General features: G+C 33.7%; 1 protein-coding gene across 3 annotated transcripts in view; it reads right to left on the bottom strand.

Annotated features, from left to right (window-relative positions):
• Positions 1-9,551: 9,551 nt before the first annotated feature.
• The window catches only part of LOC149780199 (choline transporter-like protein 4), a 234,626-nt gene continuing 224,712 nt past the window's right edge, over positions 9,552-19,465 (bottom strand). For all 3 annotated transcript variants that reach the window (XM_089936955.1, XM_089936953.1, XM_089936954.1), the window contains exon 23: positions 9,552-17,704. In XM_089936955.1, the coding sequence (XP_089793081.1) occupies positions 17,571-17,704 (134 nt within the window). In that variant the 3' untranslated portion in view covers positions 9,552-17,570. The remainder of the gene's footprint in view (positions 17,705-19,465) is intronic.

Genomic DNA, 19,465 nt, shown 5'->3' with positions numbered 1-19,465 from the left:
TCAAAATCCGTACTGGAAGATATGTTCGAGTGGGATGCATAGATATCATAGAATGGGGCGTTTTAAAGGGTATTGCAAGAGAAACCAAATGTTCTTTAGCGCCCGGGTGTCTCTTTTAATACTCTATCTGTCTCGCATCTCACGCCATAGAGAATATTGTTTGATTTATTGTATGACTGTGACTTTTTCCATTAAATATGTCTTTTTTCCCTGATTAGCCTCTTTCTCACCTGGTTTTTCTCATTTTTTCTAGGTTGCATTATCTATGAAGATAACGTTGACATCCCCAGTCATGTTCGTGTGCTCACGTAATCGTGTACCCTTGACTTTTCGTAGAAAATCGTCTTCATCGTTAAGTTATAAATGTACTGTGTACACTTCTGTTATGCTTTATAATACATACGTCATTTGTTACATGTTTGGACTGTTTTAAGAGGGCCAGAGGTGAAGACATCATATATAGTTATCTATATTTTTCTTTAAAGAAAATCCATTATGACATAGCGAAACTGCACGCAGTATCTAACACAGATTTTTTAAGAGTTTCATGTGTGAGTTTTACTACTTCTTGATAACTTTTCACTGCTAGATGAAAAATGCCATTGGTTCATCTACTGAAATAAAATGCCATTAGTTGATCTACTGAAATAAAACTGCATTGGAATTGCGAAACTGTATGGCAGTCCAACCTAAATTCACGTTAATATTATTTTGGTTTATTTTCTGGTACATATTCAGATTGTATTACGTTAGTTCTGGAGACTTTATACCTGCAAAATATTTCCAATATATGCAGTAGTAAATATGGACGATTAGACTAGTAATTTCTGGATTTCATCCGTGGAGCTATGACTAAGAATGTTAGAAGGAGATAGGTGGTGGTGTTATTGATGTTTCTTCTGCTGCTCGCATTGATTCATTTTAGACTGATAGCAATGTGAGTAGTTGGTATAATGAGTCAAGGTCAATGATATTCTTCCAGTTTTAAAACTTTGAACCACTCATAATTTTAACCCACCCACCCCCACCCCACCCCCATGGTCCGTAGTACACATTGATGCTAACATACACATTACTGTGCAGGTCAAGTCAACCAGATCAGACAAGTATTGTTTCAATTTTGAATCTAGTATCCACATATTAGAATATGTATGAACCACTCATAACAAAACTAATATACCCTCCTGTATATAGACCCTCCTGTATATGGACCCTCCTGTATATGAACCCTCATGTATATGGACCCTCCTGTATATGGACCCTCATGTATATGGATCCTCGTGTATATGGACCCTCGTGTATATGGACTGTAGCCTACATTAGAGCTGTATTACACATTGAGATGCAGATCGACCATATGTGTTTAGAACGAAAATACCCTCAGGTCTCCTGACTGAAAAATTAACTAGTACTGTCGTATACATTACTTTCCCACTCATATGTTTATAAATCACCATCACATGAAAAGGGGTACGAATACGTTTCTGAACCATTTCTTGGTCACACTCTGTGAAGATAATCGACAAAGAAAAACACACAAATGAAAATATTATACACAAAAAAATAATGGCACAGATCAACATTGTGATAAATTTAACAGTTGTCAGAGAGGTGATGGAAATATTACAATAGTTTGATATAATAGTAATAATATTTTTATCAAGATATAATGTGTATTTACAAAATGAAAATGTAAGATGAATCTGAATGATACATACGTTTGACTTGGGACATTATGGAATTCAAACGGAAGGTAGTGTCCTCGTTTTAATACAGACTGGAAGTAAAAACCCTTTATAATACTGGGTGTGCATTTCAAGTCTAGTATACAATATTTGAGAGATAAATAATGAAAACTTTAGCGCCGTGTGAAAAAAAAAAACAGTACCTTTTAATGAGATAACATTGTGTTATAACGAGATAATATTGCTTCTTTACGAGATATCCAGTAGCATAGTAACAGGGGAGGGGGCTGATGGGGCGGTTTCCCGGGAGCCAGAAGGCTTGGGGCGCCGAAGCCCTTTTGGGCCACCATTGTTGCTCCGGGCGCCTATACCCTAAGTACGCTTCTGGAAATAACATTACGTTATTGAGAGATAAGATCGACACTTGTTTTTGATTGATACGATTGATTTGAGAACAATGTAGATACATTAGACATAGACAAAATGATAATATTCATTTTTTCTTATTGAAAGCTTCATAATAAAATATATTAGAAGTTTAGATGTAATTAACTTTTTTCAGATTGGTTTGATCTGGTATGTTGATTCTCAAATTCAGTTCTGTTTATTGCATCCCACTTACTTGACATAGACGAATAAATCAAGCGTGTATTTCTCATAATACGGTTTTTAAATTTTGGATAAATGCAAACATATGGCAACTCTTAGGCGAGTATTCAGTTGATAATTAAATTGATGAGTAAATTTCAATCATTCTTACGTTTGCCAAACCTATGATAGTAAAGGTTACAACCATCATTGAACAAAGTTTATTAAAATTGTGTACGAGAAGAAGTCAAATACAAGAATTGATTAATTACACGACGAACTAAGTAACATGAGTGGAAAGAATTCTCATTTATTAAATTGCAATGGCTGACGTTAGAATATCATTCAGAAGCTGCATAACTTACATGTTATCGCTGTAACGTTATATTTCCACGCTTTCATCTGGCATGACGTTATGATGTATTTATAGGTTACTGCATTTGTGTGGGAAAATATCAACGAGTTTTTTTCGGATAGATATGCTTCACGACCTTGGGAATGCAATATATCCATCCTACAAAACGAGTTTATATATTCCCATACAAATGCAGCAACCTTTTTCTTACACTGGTCTACGGCCAAAATGCTTCCAAAATAATTGTAGTCAAACTTGACTAATTCTGGGTCACTGAGAACGAAAATGATGCTTAAAATTGTTGAGTGGCTTTAGTTTTAAAGATATGATACTGGGTCAGGATAAAAGACTTGGGAATGGCGGAGGATAAGTGAGTTATAAATGGAAGGGATCCTGGTTTAAACCAGAAATGACTAAAATACATCTTTGACTTGATCTATGGATAAATATATGACTGGGTTTGGACATTACTTGCTTTTTAGGCAAAACAATGAATGATGCAATCTGAAGCTGGTATTGCGTCATACATGACATGAATTGCATCATGTTATTCCTAGAAGTCTTGGGCGATGCAAGCAACATCCCTCTGATAAGCAAAATGCCCTATATCACCTCTTGAAATCGTACAGTGTCTTGCTCTCTTATTTGTTTGTATTTGATTTTACAAAGAGACACATTTCTGTATAGCCAAAGTGAGCAGAGATGCCTCGTACTTTTGTGAACAATGCAGATAACTTCTACTGTGTTTGTGGTGAACTGGCTTTTGCATCACCAAAACTCAGTATAACCACTATGGTTAAGAAAGTCTGTCATCTTTATTTCGGCTGCAGAATTGGAGATCAGGACAAGAGGTGGGACACACACAAACACACACACACACACACACACACACACACACACATGCTGCAACACTTGTGCAACAAATCTTCGCCAGTGGTTGAACAGAAAAGGAACAGATTTGGAGAGAGCCAGCAGAATATATCAGCAATTGTTGCTTCTGCATGGTGCCTCCAGTTGGGAAATGTGTGTCAAAGAAGAAAAAGTGGACTGTGCAAAATCCAAACATTCCATCAGCTATACGCCCAGTACCTCACGGCGAAGGACAGCCGGTTCCTGATGCACCAACATCATTCTCACTTAAGTCAGACGCGGAAGAGGAAGAGGATAAAACATCAATGTCACATGACCCATATTTTCTCCATCCTCCTCCTCTGAACCACACCATTTAACACAAGGTGAACTGGATGACTCATCGTTACCAAACAACAATATCAGTGCACACATAACTCCGCCCAGCTAAATTTGAACTTGGTCGAGCGGTCGACATCACTTTCGAAATAAATTGTTGTTTTGGTCTACTTAATATTGAAATTTAGAGTCATAATATGAATAAATGCGCATTGCAACAACTTTTTAATTTAGTCTGGAATTAATAGATATTGGCATTTGTGTCGCTTCTACTAAATTTCGTGATTATGGACTGGATTTATCTGTCAGTTCTACATGCAGTAACTTCTGATTTTTGCAGCGAGTGAACAGCGTCTTGACTCATCTGCATGTAGTATATTCTGTCATTAAATGTTTGGAATCATAATGTGGAAAAGATATGAATTCTTTCAATTTCAGTTATCAAAAAGACGCTATGGAATATCATGTTCATTTCATTTTGAGTGTTGTAAGGAGGATTTTATTGCACTTGGGATATAGTCGATATTACAGTACAATTTCGAAATGTGTGATCAAGCTTTAGAACCCAGGACATAGCTCATGTAATTCGGATTTGCAGAACTAAGAAAGTACATTTTGAGCAAATTCAGGATTTAAAACTGTAAGTATATTTTTTGCCATTCTTATTACCAAGTAAAGAAGACACGTTTACGCGTTGTCACTTGCATGCTATTTGTAGGGACCCCAGCAATTGTATAACCTATCTGACGTCTATCATTAGCCTAAATCCGAAACATTGCATCAAAAAGGTTAACACGGAATATTGAAAAGCAACTGCCATGTTGCAGTCCACGAAACAGCTGCTTTAAGTCATTCAGAAACAAATTTAATCAACCAAAATGTAAAGCGTCTACTATATGAGTCTACAGTATTTGTTTACAAAGTATTTTCTAATATAATATACTACTTTTGGGCATATGTGTCGTGGGCGTGAGTGCAATATGAAGGTGTGCAATATCGTAAACTATTGTACGATTCTGACAATGTAGAGGTAACGGAGACAAAAATGAGCTTATACTAATATACATACTAAGTCTAGTTTTCCTAAAGTATGTGCAGTTTCGTAATTTTTATTTTACCACACGTTAAAATAAGTTCATGAAATTATTGCGCAGTATTCTTTTTATTGATTGGCTGCGATCGCGGGAAAACTTTTTAACCCCGCCTTCTTGAATTTATTGGATGGTCTCGTCTGCTTCAATATGGCTAATTAACCCCCAACAGAAGTTTCTTATGTCATACATAACATATCATGACATGAAAAATGGCTGTAACCATAAGACAAAAACAATAACAACGACAAGTAATACGATGGGTGTTGCTTGTGTGGGGTGGGGATTGAGGGAGGCGGCGTATCTGTAACATGGAGTTCATCCTATATACAAGCGTGGTTTAAATATTAACTTACAGAAGAAAACAAACTCACCTCGGTTCACAGAAGAATGTGGACATAAACCGGTCTCCAAACTGACAAGTTTGTCCAAGCACTGCATATTTACGTGGTAATTATGTGATATAATTCCGAGTCAAAATTAAATTTGTTAGCATATTTTGTAGTTTACTGTTCCAAATCAAACACTGCAAATATCCGGTCACAAATACATTACAGTAAATATGGGAATTTCTGCATCGAGTAAATCTTCTTTCACATGAATATCGTAATATCAATGTAAGGTTTAACGTTACGTAAACATGGATCGTTAACTGCATGGGTAGTGCATCAAACAATGCGACACAAGACACATTGGACATTCTGTGTTGTAAATGATTTTGTCTGTGGAAAATGTTCTGTTTATTCGGAAGGACGCTTGTTCTTTGATTTATAGTTTGTAAGAAAAGCATAATCTACTTTCCAACATCAATACTAATTCAGCTTTGGTCGGGACTATTTTTTACGCAGAACAAATGAAAGGTGCAATATCTGTCAGAATGAACGAAATTATTCGTTCTTCTTTCCATCTAAATAATTTCAGCTGAAAAAAATACTATGTGATAAAAAGAATCTCGAATGGGTAATGATTAAATATTAAATTTAGGAAACATGATGAATGATGTTCAGCTGTTGCTCGCAAAAGCTGGACCGAGCAAAAGCTGGACATTATTCAACTCGTTTCATAAATGCAATATCAAATCATTACCCATTTGAGATCTTCTATATATCCGTGTTTACCTCCGGTTCACCTTTGAATAAATACACATATTTCCAAACCATGATAACAAGCATTTAGAATGATTAGAATCGCATCGAGTGACACAGAAACTAGAATTATTACTTTATAACACAGGAAAAAAAAGAATTAATGTAGTCATGCACCCTTCTTGTGCGTTTTCACAATATTTGAAGGTTATGGTTACGATATAGTCCTGACATTTATTTCATGAGATCCTTTATTATTGTAGGAAATATTTGCATATATAAGAATCGAGTTTCATATTGTACATGAAGCTTAGTTCTTGCTTGACTTTGTCTCTTTAAATTAGATGAGGCACACTACGGGTTTAGTTATGGTTGTTGTTGCCATTGCTGTTGTTCTTGTTCATGGAAATGGCAAGATACAATATCTCTTTATAAGGTACGAAGATGAATGTATCGTGTATCTTTTTGCACATTTTTATTTTTTTCTGTGAAATTGCTTCTGTGTCACATTATCATTTACACTGTAATTACGCATAATAAAGTAGTATGCTTCGGTTTTGTGTTCAGCAGCACCGGTGTCGATGGGTTGGGCATATAGTTCTACGCATAAAGTTTCTTTCTTCTTTGTTTAAAGTTCTGGTGATGGTGAAGTATGAGAAGTTTTATATGCTGAGTAGGCTTTCGCAACCAGATATACCAAGAATCCCTGAACAAATGTAGATTTAACCAGCTCTTATTTTATTAATTGTTAAAACTTGTATTTATAACCGAGGATTTTAATCGTCGTAAACGTCGTGCTTTATAAGTTATAATTGTGGAATTGTTTTCATGAAGAATTATTCTCAAAACAGTGTACGATGAAATCTATCAGAACAACTAAGTCTAAAATTAAGAAAATGCTACTCTTGCATAGCATATTGAGAATAAAGTTAAATAATAGCGATAAAAATGTAATCTAATTTGAAAAATATAAGCAAACCATTAGCACCTCAACCACACCACCAAAACTATAATAATAATAATAATAATAATATTGTTGTTGTTGGGTTTAACGCCATTTTTCAGCACACGATAGGCCATACATGGCGGCCAGTATTAATGGTGGAGGAAGAACTCGGGAAAACACCGGAAAGAACCACCGACCCACGAGAAGCTACTGGCATGCTTTCTCACATATCTACATTGGCTGAATCTGAGACTCGAACCGGCGCAGACAGAGGTGAGATGGCAGTGATCCGTAACGGCGAACGCTTTAGACCACTCGGCCACTCGGGGCCCCAATATTATAATAATAATAATAATGATAATAATAATAATAATAAATAGTAGTTGTAGTATCTTTTCTAATTTTTATTAATTTTTTTTTATTTGTTTATATGTACCAGATATCGGCTACCGTGGTATGTCTGTATATAGGAGCAGGATTTTGCAGTTTTATCCACCGCAATACCATATGAACTTTATTGATTGTACACGCTCTTTATGACAATACCATATTAATTTTATTGATTGTATACACTATTTATGTCAAAACCATTTGAACTGTATTGATTGTACACGCTCTTTATGTCAATACCATATTAATTTTATTGATTGTACACACTATTTATGTCAATGCCATATTAATTGTATTGATTGTACACACTTTACGTCTCTGATTTGTTGTATTTCAACTGAACCATTCCTTTTTTCAGTTTCTCTCTTTTCTTTATATAATTGGACAATTTATTGCATCTCTGATATATTCTGCCTTCAATGTAATTGTACCATTCCATCATGAAGTTTAATTTCAATTGCTGATATATGTGAAAGGAACGTTTGCCTTGGACATCACGTAAATTTCGTTTTCTAACTGTATAAGATTATAATGAATATTTGCGAAGGAACCACCAAAACCATTAACAAATATTTAGAAAAGGATTGTGCTTAAGTTATCACCCTTCATGACTGCAACCGTATTTGACATGGGGGTGGGGGGTGTGTAGAGTGCATACCGTTATGTATATCAGTATTGTATGTTTAACTTTTTGTTTATGATTGTAGATTGTATTTTGTAAACAACATTACATGCCTCCATGACTCTGGGTTGCACTTTAAGATAATTTGGGTAAACATGTTTACATGGCCTTTTGACCTTGAAAGTTTCGAGAAGTGATCTTGTTAAAGAATTTGATGGGAAAATGACCCTCACCCTGATTCGCTTGTGTCTTTTATTTTTCTGAATTATATCATTGTGATATATCAAAAATGTTTACGCATCATCAGATTCCATGATACTGACACATCAGCACCCCCAGGATTAAACCACTGGAATTCATTTGGAATATTTTGGACTTGTAACTTTCAGGACTGTTTGGGATTTAATTCATAGTACTGTAAGTCCCGATTACATTTTCACTTTTATTCTAGGGAAATGAATTATTTGCTGAATTTTAGAAAACGTGTTAGTTTTCACTCTTTTCTGTTACTTAAAGACCATAGAGTCGTAACAATACATAAATGTGTATTTGAATATATAGTTTTAATTATGTTACTTAAACAACATGGGATAAACAGGTTGGCTCATTCTTTTGTGCAAAATAATTAAAAACCCTTCCTCACCAAGAACTAAGTTATAAACTCTAAGCAAGTCGTTGTTCCCCCAAATCAATAAGACTTGTGCAGCTTCCACTTTGCTTCATTTCCCCACCATACTTTTAAAGCTTTCACCACACCAGCAGATTTGCATTATTCAGACTAATCTGACCCATATCAAGGAACAATTTATATTTATAAACAATTCTTTGAAAACATTAAGGAATGGACAAGAGTTTTCAAATATATATATATATATATATATATATATATATATATATATATATATATATATATATATATATACCATCTTAGTTGCATCAAAAGATTTCAAATGAATGAATAAATAAAATATTTTGATCACTTACCTTATGATGAAACCTTCCTCCTTGACTGTGGACATTTAATAATTTGCAGACATTAGGGTCATTATGGACCTTAGTGTGCATCAAAAATTTAAGAAGTAGTAGTGATAATTTCAAGACTGCATCTGTGATGGCCATATTGGACATCAGATTGGTGCCAATTTCATTTATGACCACCATCATAAGATGTCTTCCAGTGAAAACACTCATGTTGACATGACCATCCATTAAGTCTGAGCAGTGATAATAAGATTTTCAAGGTGACTACAGTGTCAGCTATACAGGCTGTCCGAGCAGCACCATTATTGTTTTAGACCAACTGGACCTAGGAATGAATGTGTTTGTAATTTTGCATGGCAGACTTACAGGTAGTTGGGAAGACTTGGTAAGAATGTTATGCTAATGGATGGACAGATGTCACATCACATACATCAGATGCTGTTCTGGTCTAAAATATTAAAATTCTGTAAGAGGTATACATAAAAAAGATATAGGTAAAACAAATAAAAACTATACAAAATAAAGATAAGGGTAAGACATAAAAAAGGTATATAAAATAAAAGATAATGGAAAAACGTAAAATCCTTAAGAATTTGGCAGCAGAAGAAAACAAAGACCAGTTAAGAAAGTAAGTTTATTCATTTGTCACATTTGTAAGTGTCAAGTAATTACTTCAAATTAATGATTGTTCATTCGCATCTTGGCGATGTTAAATATGACAATACTAAAAGACAGTAATCAGAATTATATAAATATGAACAGTAAAAACAAGGCACTGGATATAGCCTGTACATCAAAAATAAATAAACTGCAACAAATATTTATAATGTTCTTATCTTGGCAAGAAAATAGGATAATTACAAAACTCAAAATGAGTCATATTTGAACACTACATTGAAATTATTGTTGACTGTTTTTTGTTGTCAATAATTTGTCTTTCTCAACATATCATACAGGTATCTATTATATTTTGTCACACATGTATGTTATGTCTAGATCACATCTTATTATGCCTGCATCTGTCACATTACATTTGTATCTGTCATCCTGTCAAATCTGTCTACATCACATCTTATTACACCTGCATCTGTCATATTAAATTTGTATCTGTCATCTTGTCAAAGTGTCATATCTTGTCATAACAGTAAGTCATATCTTGTCACATTGTCAAATTTCATCACACATGTATGTCATATGTCATAACACCTGTTTCCTTATCAAATTGTATATCTTGTCGACCCATTATGTTGTATCTTGTCACACTGTCATCTTATTACAACTGTATCTATCAAAACTTATAACAAATCATCTTGTCATACTAGTATGTCATATCTTCTGACACCTGTATCTGTCATATCTTATAACACCTGTATATATCTTGTCAAATTGCATGCTATATACTGTCATACCAATGTCATCTTGTTACATTATCACACCTATATCTTTCATATCTTATAACACCTGTGCCTGTTATCTTGTAAAATTGCATACCTTGTTATACTAGGATGTCACAGTCATATCTTGATACACCTGTATATGTCATATCTTTTCACAGTGGAATCTGTCCTAGCTTATTTAAAAAAAAATTAAAATCAATTACCAAGTCACACCTCCACAAAATGACAACACTGATATAACATCTCCTTTTAAAAAATATATTACAAAAAATATAGGCATACTGTCTAAAATGATGTCACAATCTTATTTACAACCAAGAATGGGGAAGACCAAACAAAACAAATTGCATAATTCAACAGCTATAAAAGAGAACTCCTGCTGATACACTGTAACATGGAATACCAATCTACTGATACACTGTAACATGGGATACCCATCTGCTGTACTTATTTTTGTTAGACCTGGGTAAGGGTGTGAAAGTCCATAAAAACTGCCTTATTTCATTAATATGGTTTCAGGTGCAGTGCTCATGATTTCAACAGGTTAATAAACCTTGACATCATCTCCTTTATATGTTATATAGATTAATTTACAGGCATAAGAAAGATGTACCATATAGACCATTAAAGGTAATACTGAGTATGTATTTTTATTTTGAGGAACCATGGATCACTGTACTGTTTGACCTAAAAGGTCATTTGGAATTTAACTTGTCACTTTTGTTTTGTCGCACAAATGTCTCTCACTCTCTCTCTCTTTCTGAAAATGGGTACTATCCATCACTCATTCTATACAGCTTTTCCCCAATCCTTTTAGCAGAAATGTACATTAATTTGTTGAAATTTGTATTGATTTATTGAAATTGTGTCAGGAATCTATAACAATACCTAAAACATCCTCATCCTCATGTCAATTCAAGCTATTTCACTTTACACGATCCTGGAATTGTATTTCATTGGTACAAGCATTAGAGAGTAGTGCGGAAATCTCAATACATCAACATTAAGTATACTTTTCTTAATTGTGACTAGAAAACATCAGATGAATATTGTTGCAAAATAAAATTTAATAGAAAACAAACTGAATTTCTGAGGTCAATTATTTATGTTCCTCCTCAAAGAAAGATGGCAATGCAAACATATTTAAAGCTCTGTTTATGACATTGAGATATGAAACAAAATTCAAAATATTCACACAGTAGTTCTTGCACTGTTTACAACGAGATACGAAAAACAATCCAAATTATTCACACAGTAGTTCTTGCACTGTTTACAACGAGATATGAAATACAACCCAAAATATTCACACAGTAGTTCTTGCACTGTTTACAAAGAGATATGAAATACAACCCAAAATATTCACACAATAGTTCTTGCATTGTAACAGTCCATGACCCTACTGGTGAATGTCTTTATATGTTGTTGTATTCAATAAGTGACACACCATCCAAGACATGCAAGAACATATCAGCTGAATATGCAAACCTGGCCACGTTATACCAGTTAAATGTGTAAAACTGGCTCCATTTTATCAGTTAAATGTGCAAAACTGGCTCCATTTTATCAGTTAAATGCATAAAAATGGCTCTATTTTATCAGTTAAATGTGTAAAACTGGCTCATTTTATCAGTTTAATGCATAAAAGTGGCTCCATTTTATCATTTAAATGTGTAAAACTGGCTCCATTTTATCAGTTAAATGTGTAATACTGGCCCCGTTATACCAGTTAAATGTGTAAAACTGGCCCCGTTATGCCAGTTAAATGCGTAATACTGGCCCTGTTATACCAGTTAAATGTGTAAAACTGTCCCCGTTATACCAGTTAAATGTGTAATACTGGCCCCATTATACCAGTTAAATGTGTAAAACTGGCCCCATTATGCCAGTTAAATGCGTAATACTGGCCCTGTTATGCCAGTTAAATGTGTAAAACTGTCCCCGTAATACCAGTTAAATGTGCAAAACTGGCTCCATTTTATCAGTTAAATGTGTAAAACTGGCTCCATTTTATCAGTTAAATGCATAAAAATGGCTCTATTTTATCAGTTAAATGTGTAAAACTGGCTCATTTTATCAGTTTAATGCATAAAACTGGCTCCATTTTATCAGTTAAATGTGTAAAACTGGCTCTATTTTATCAGTTAAATGTGTAAAACTGGCTCCATTTTATCAGTTAAATGTGTAAAGCTGGCTCCATTTTATCAGTTAAATGTGTAAAACTGGCTCCATTTTATCAGTTAAATGTGTAAAACTGGCTCCATTTTATCAGTTAAATGTGTAAAACTGGCTCCATTTTATCAGTTAAATGTGCAAAACTGGCTCCTGGCTCCATTTTATCAGTTAAATGTGTAAAGCTGGCTCCATTTTATCAGTTAAATGCATAAAACTGGCTCCATTGTATCAGTTAAATGTGTAAAACTGGCTCCTGGTTCCATTTTATCAGTTAAATGTGTAAAGCTGGCTCCATTTTATCAGTTAAATGCATAAAACTGGCTCCATTGTATCAGTTAAATGTGTAAAACTGGCTCCTGGCTCCATTTTATCAGTTAAATGTGTAAAACTGGCTCCTGGCTCCATTTTATCAGTTAAATGTGTAAAACTGGCTCCTGGCTCCATTTTATCAGTTAAATGTGTAAAGCTGGCTCCATTTTATCAGTTAAATGCATAAAACTGGTTCCATTGTATCAGTTAAATGTGTAAAACTGGCTCCTGGCTCCATTTTATCAGTTAAATGTGTAAGACTAGCTCCATTTTATCAGTTAAATGTGTAAGACTAGCTTCATTTTATCAGTTAAATGTGTAAAACTGGCTCCTGGCTCCATTTTATCAGTTAAATGTGTAAGACTAGCTCCATTTTATCAGCAACATCTTTCTAATCACATGGACTAAGCTACGTATGGTCATGTTGGTCAAGTCATCATAACTTAGGGGCATCCCCCTACAAACCAATCAAATTTCTTGTTTTATCTCATGCATGATGTGTATCAGCTTTGGGAAATCTACCAAGTTAGCTATGTCAGATTAGGAGATGTAACTGACATGAACATGTTTATGCTTCCCCTGTCTCAGCAGTAAACAAATCTGACCCTGCTAGAGTAATGTCCCTTTTATCAGCAGAAAAGCACTGGTATAATGTAAACAGATTGGAACCGGCAAGAGTAATGTCTCTAAACTATATCAATGAATAAAGTCAGTTAACTTTCCATCACATGATAAACAATAATCATACATTTATTCTCATTCTGAATTAAATTTATGAAATCTGCTGAATAATTTCAATCTTCTACTCCAAGATTTTATAAGTTACAGAAGATGGAAATTCTTCACAGCATCATATAAGTTTGATATGCAATGAGCACTCTGGGACAATTAAGATAATCATCAAAAAAAAATAGTAATGAAATATAAAACACTTTGAATTCTAAGGTATAATCTTGTGAAAAATATTGCAGACTTTGCAATTCAGATTACTTATTTGCTTAAATCAAGGTTTATTTACAAAACATTTACTTTTCTTAATTTTTATTTAAGAATTAACATACAACCTAACAAAACATTCTGATTTATTTACTACTTGTATGCTATGATTTGATTTAATATTTTTTGTGAAGAACAACAGCTACGACTAAAACAAAATTGCTAACTGTTCTGTATGATTCCATTTGCAAATATAATTAAAAGCAAAAAATAATAAAAGACAATCAACAATAGTGAAAAACACTGATGGCAATTATAAATGAACTCTGAAAATATTTAAACTCAGGATGATAGTAATGAATCAAATATTAAAAACACAACAAAACATTTAGCGTAAAAAAAAAAGTTTTAGTTCTAAAAAATGAAGAACATTAAAAATGAATTTTTTTTTTAGTTATCAATAATTATACATTAAATTTTATAACGCTTCGAATAGATTGATCCAAATTAAGCATGGTTTCGAAACCCGAAACAAGAGACGACTTGAACTGAAACTATTCTGCTTCTAAAGTCTGACACAAGTTTTGGGGCCCCGAGTGGCCGAGTGGTCTAAAGCGCTCTCCGTTATGGATCACTGCCATCTCACCTCTGTCTGTGTGGGTTCGAGTCCAAGGCTCGGCTAGCGTGGGTACATGGGAAAGCCTGCCAGTAGCTTCTCATGGGTCAGTGGTTCTTCCCTGGGTTTTTCAGGGTTCTTCCTCCACCATTAATACTGGCCGCCATGTATAGCCTATCGTGTGCTGAAAAATGGCGTTAAACCCTACAACAACAACTGACACAAGTTTTTAAAAATCTGTAAAATAGACTTATTTCTAAGGAGTTTGTTTGTTTTGGTGTTTTACAGCACATCAACACATTACAGTTATATTGTGTTCAGGCAAATGGAGTAAAGTCCCTTGCCAATGGACACTAAAATTCCTTGTTTATTTGAACATACCAAACAGTTTAACTCTGTACAGATTGAAAAATAAACTGAATATTTTGTGTGGTACATATTATACTGAGCACTATATTATAGTATCAGAGAACTCTGGATTTGTGTAATCTAGGTATGTCTTAAAATTAGAACATACTGAACCATAGCACTGATACTAAATCCCAATCAAGAAGTCATTGATCTGCATTTAGGACCTAGCCATCATCAGCATATAGTGTATTTAGCTTTAAAAATCTTCAACACATCTTAGCATTTGTGAGAATGCCCCTGTTGCCACTGTAACGTGATCTTTGTATTTCATCTTTGGCCAAGGCAGGCAAGTCAGAAAAGCCCTTGTACAAAGTAAGTTTAATGAGAGAATCAACAAAAGTGAATATAGATAAATAAAGGTAAGCTGCATTGTTTAAAAGATGACAAAAGAACAGTATATAATCATTTTGGTGAGAATTTAATTTGAAATTCCAATTTCCTAGTTCCCATGGCAAGTTAATTTATTCATGGGCAACCAAATATCCAGATGCAAATAACCCATCAACAAAAGAAGGTAAGTCTTTGTGAAATATAATAACCAGACAAAAGAAGGTATGTCTTTGTGAAATATGATAACCAGATAAAAGCAAGAGAAAATCTGATAGAATCAGCAACATTCCAGAGAAGAAAAAATGAAAATTTTCAATTTGTAAGCACAAATATAAATTTGTTTGACCATGGGCAAATCAGATGTACAAAATAATTTCAAAGACCTGTTCGATTTGCAGTTTAAAAAAATTAAAATATGCAAAGATGTAATTTAGGCCAAGATCCATTTCCTGAATCATATATTCAATAATTTACATAAACAGATTCCAAATGTTAGTCATTTTTTAAAAACATTTTCAGTATACTGGCTTTTAAGAGGGGGAAAACATTTTCCTGCATAAGAGATGTCAAATCTAGAGCTCTCTAGATTAAAACAAACAGAAAATCATGATGACAACAAAAATATTTTTGTGGTACCAGCCCACTGTCTTACAAAAATGATACAACATGAAGTTAAAATTTATATACATTTGGTCCCAAGCTGACAGTTATGTGAATTATATGTTATATATCATCCGAACAAAAATACTGTGAATACACTATTTTTCATGGGATACCAATTTTCATTGGATATCAGATTTCATGGGATACCAAATTATATGGGATACCAATTTTTGTGGGATATCAGTTTTCATGGTATACCAATTTTCATGGGATATCAGTTTTCATAGGATACCAATTTTCATGGGATATCAGTTTTCAGGGGATACCAATTTTCATGAAAACTAGTTTTCTTCAGATACAAATTTCTTTCATGCGATACCAATTTTCATGGGATTTGAATTTTCATGCAAAAATTGATTTTCATGAGATATAAATTTTCATGAGATATAAATTTTATGGGATTTTCATGGATTAGCATGAATTTAAATTCCTGAGGAACAATAATCATTCCTTGGAAACAAGAATCTGGGCATGGTCTAAATGTCAAATCCACCCTAGAGCTTGTGGTATACTTGTGTTATACACATCAAGATGTGGCCACATACCAAGTAACATGACTATGTTACAAACAGTACTTAATAAACTCACCATAAATATTTTTATATATATTAGTAGACAGATTAATATAGGGGATAGATGGACATGCAAACAGATGCCAAAAGTGACTGCCATGTCAAACTTCCTCCAGGGTGGTTCCAAAAAAAAAAAAAAAAAAAATTTCCCAGTCTATGAATTTAGGTACCAACAAAATGTCATTTTCACAAAAATAGGAAAATGATACCCAGCAAAATAGAAAATTCACAGAAGTTATCAATTTAAAATGAGCAGCACAAAAACAGATTCCTTGGACTCTGATTCAACATCTACTACTGTATAGCAACTTCTAATAAAGCTAAAACTATGTGGAAAAAAAATATTCTGAAACAAAGTTGGATTCAATAACTGAAGGATTTTTGCCATACAATTATAGTGTATTCATTAATGTAAAAGCTGGCCCCATCAGCAAGAAAAGCTCGTCATCTTAAATATTATTATACTCCAGTTTTCATGAAGTTGTTTTTAAACACAACCTTTGGATACAATTATTTTTTTCCCCAATAATTATCAAAATCATTACAAATTAAGGTAATAAAACTGCAAGCCGAGTATGTGCATTAAGTTGAGACAATTTACACCAAGACAATCAAGATGGTGTATTCCGGGGTACAAATCAATACCAGTTCTGTGAAATCTTGTGTCTTACATGTGCCCATAAGCTTATTATTACTACATGCCCCCACCCCATGTGGCATGCAGGAACTTAATCAAATGATTTTAGCATCATTGATGACTATGATCATTTTTACTGCAGAAAAGTGATATCTATGTTACGGCATGATAACGCTAATGGGGAAAAGATCCTTTCCACCTTTTATCTGTAGAAAAGTGACATCTGTGTTATGGCATGATAACGCTAATGGGGAAAAAATCCTTTCCACCTTTTATCTGTAGAAAGGTGACATCTATGTTATGGCATGATAATGTTAATGGGGAAAAAATCCTTTCCACCTTTTATCTGTAGAAAAGTGACATCTGTGTTACGGCATGATAACGCTAATGGGAAAAAATCCTTTCCACTATTTATCTGTGGAAGAGACTTTGGCTCTAAAGCTAAATAAAATCATACAAAAAGTTGCACACCCTAAGACTGACTATCAGCCCTGAACAGACATTTAAGAAATTCTTTTTATGGCCATGCATGTCAAATTAATTTACAAAATTCTCCATCAGGAACAACCTTATAGCAAGTAATTAGGAAAGGGGAACTAACTCTTGCCAGAACCCATCTCCATTACTTCATTTTTGTTCTGTTTGTTTTTCTTGCCCAAGATCTTCTTCAGGCTCTTAGGCATAAAATACGGCTTGTCCACTGATCCATCATTTCTCTCTAGATCTTCCACTGCAAGTAAAATTAAATATATCGATCATTGCCATTATTTATGAATATTTAAATAAACTTTGCTCACATTTCCTAATGATATAAAACTTGCATGTCACTTTGTTACATAACCTCTATAAAGCACAGCATAATTGTCAGTTTTTATGAGATATATGAAATCTCAATAAAAATCTTCAAATCAGTTGAATAAAAAAATATGCCACTGCCAGCAGCTCATGGTATAATATATTATTCAACTCCTGTCACCAAACTCATATTCAAGAAAACTTGTGTAAGATTCTCGATATATCTTAGCTAGTAAAAACTTTAACTCGTACCATTTTTATATTCAGAAATCAGACAGACTGCATGTCACTATTGTCTCCATTTATTATGTTACCATGCATACTATGCTTAATTGCAAGAGCGTAGAAACGCTATATATTTACCATTACACATGTTGCATAAATGAAGAAAAGTTGTAAATAATGAATATGAAATTTGTCAACAAGAAAAACCCTGATCATGGACTTACAGAAGACAGTTCTCATATCTTGTCTATGGCAACATAAAAAGTCCTGAATTAGGACCTATGGAAGATATTTCTCATGTCTTGTCTATGGCAACATAAAAAGTCTGGAATCAGGACCTATGGAAGATAATTCTGTCTTGTATATGGCAAAATAAAAAGTCCTGAATTAAGACCAATGGAATCCATTTCACATATCTTATCTATGGTGTCATAAAAAGCCCTGATTTAGGGCCTATAGAAGATATTTCTGTCCCATGGCAATATAAAAAGTCCTGAATTAGGACCTATGGAAGATATTTCTGTCCTATGGCAATATAAAAAGTCCTGAATTAGGACCTATGGAAAACATTTCTCATGTCTTGTCTATGGCAACATAAAAAGTCCAGAATTAGGACCTATGGAAGATATTTCTGTCTTGTATATGGCAACATAAAAAGTCCTGAATTAGGACCTATGGAATCCATTTCACATATCTTATCTATGGTGTCATAAAAAGCCCTGATTTAGGGCCTAAAGAAGATATTTCTGTCCTATGGCAATATAAAAAGTCCTGAATTAGGACCTATGGAAGATATTTCTGTCCTATGGCAATATAAAAAGTCCTGAATTAGGACCTATGGAAGACATTTCACATATCTTATCTATGGTGTCATAAAACATCCTGATTTAGGGCCTATGGAAGACATTTCTCATGTCTTGTCTCTAAGGAGAGTATAACAATGTGCATTATATGAAGATAGCAATAATTACTGTTTATTTTAACATGTTAAGTATTAAAATACTAAATTCCATGGTTACTTGAAGTTAATCAATGGTTGTAAACTGAATTTGTTTGCAATATACAAGATACGTGAAATGTCTTCTATAGGCCCCAAATCAGGGCCTTTTCATGTTGTCATAGACAAGACAGAAATATCTTCCATAGGCCCTAAATTGGCTTTTATATGTTGCCATAGACAAGACATCACAACGGATATAATAATTAATAATAATAATAATAATGCTTTATTTATAGATGGTGACTTATTAGTCAAGGACTATTCTCCCTTGTTGGAAAATACACTCCACCTGAAATTTTACTTTAAAAAATACAAAACTGTAATTGAGATAAAATGCTTTAATCCACTACAGCAACATCTTATAAACACAACCCTGCTCCAGCACATGTACGATCCATTCTTCCGGTGCATGAATATTTTTTTTTAGCTTTCTCATACTGTGAAAAATTGTTAGAAGCAATATCACCTGAA

Source organism: Sinohyriopsis cumingii, chromosome 16, assembly GCF_028554795.1.
Source record: "Sinohyriopsis cumingii isolate HCF-2022 chromosome 16, ASM2855479v2, whole genome shotgun sequence".
In the NCBI taxonomy this organism is placed as follows: Eukaryota; Metazoa; Mollusca; class Bivalvia; order Unionida; family Unionidae; genus Sinohyriopsis; species Sinohyriopsis cumingii.
Note: the sequence above shows the minus strand (reverse complement) of the source record. Positions and strands in the feature narration are given on the sequence as shown.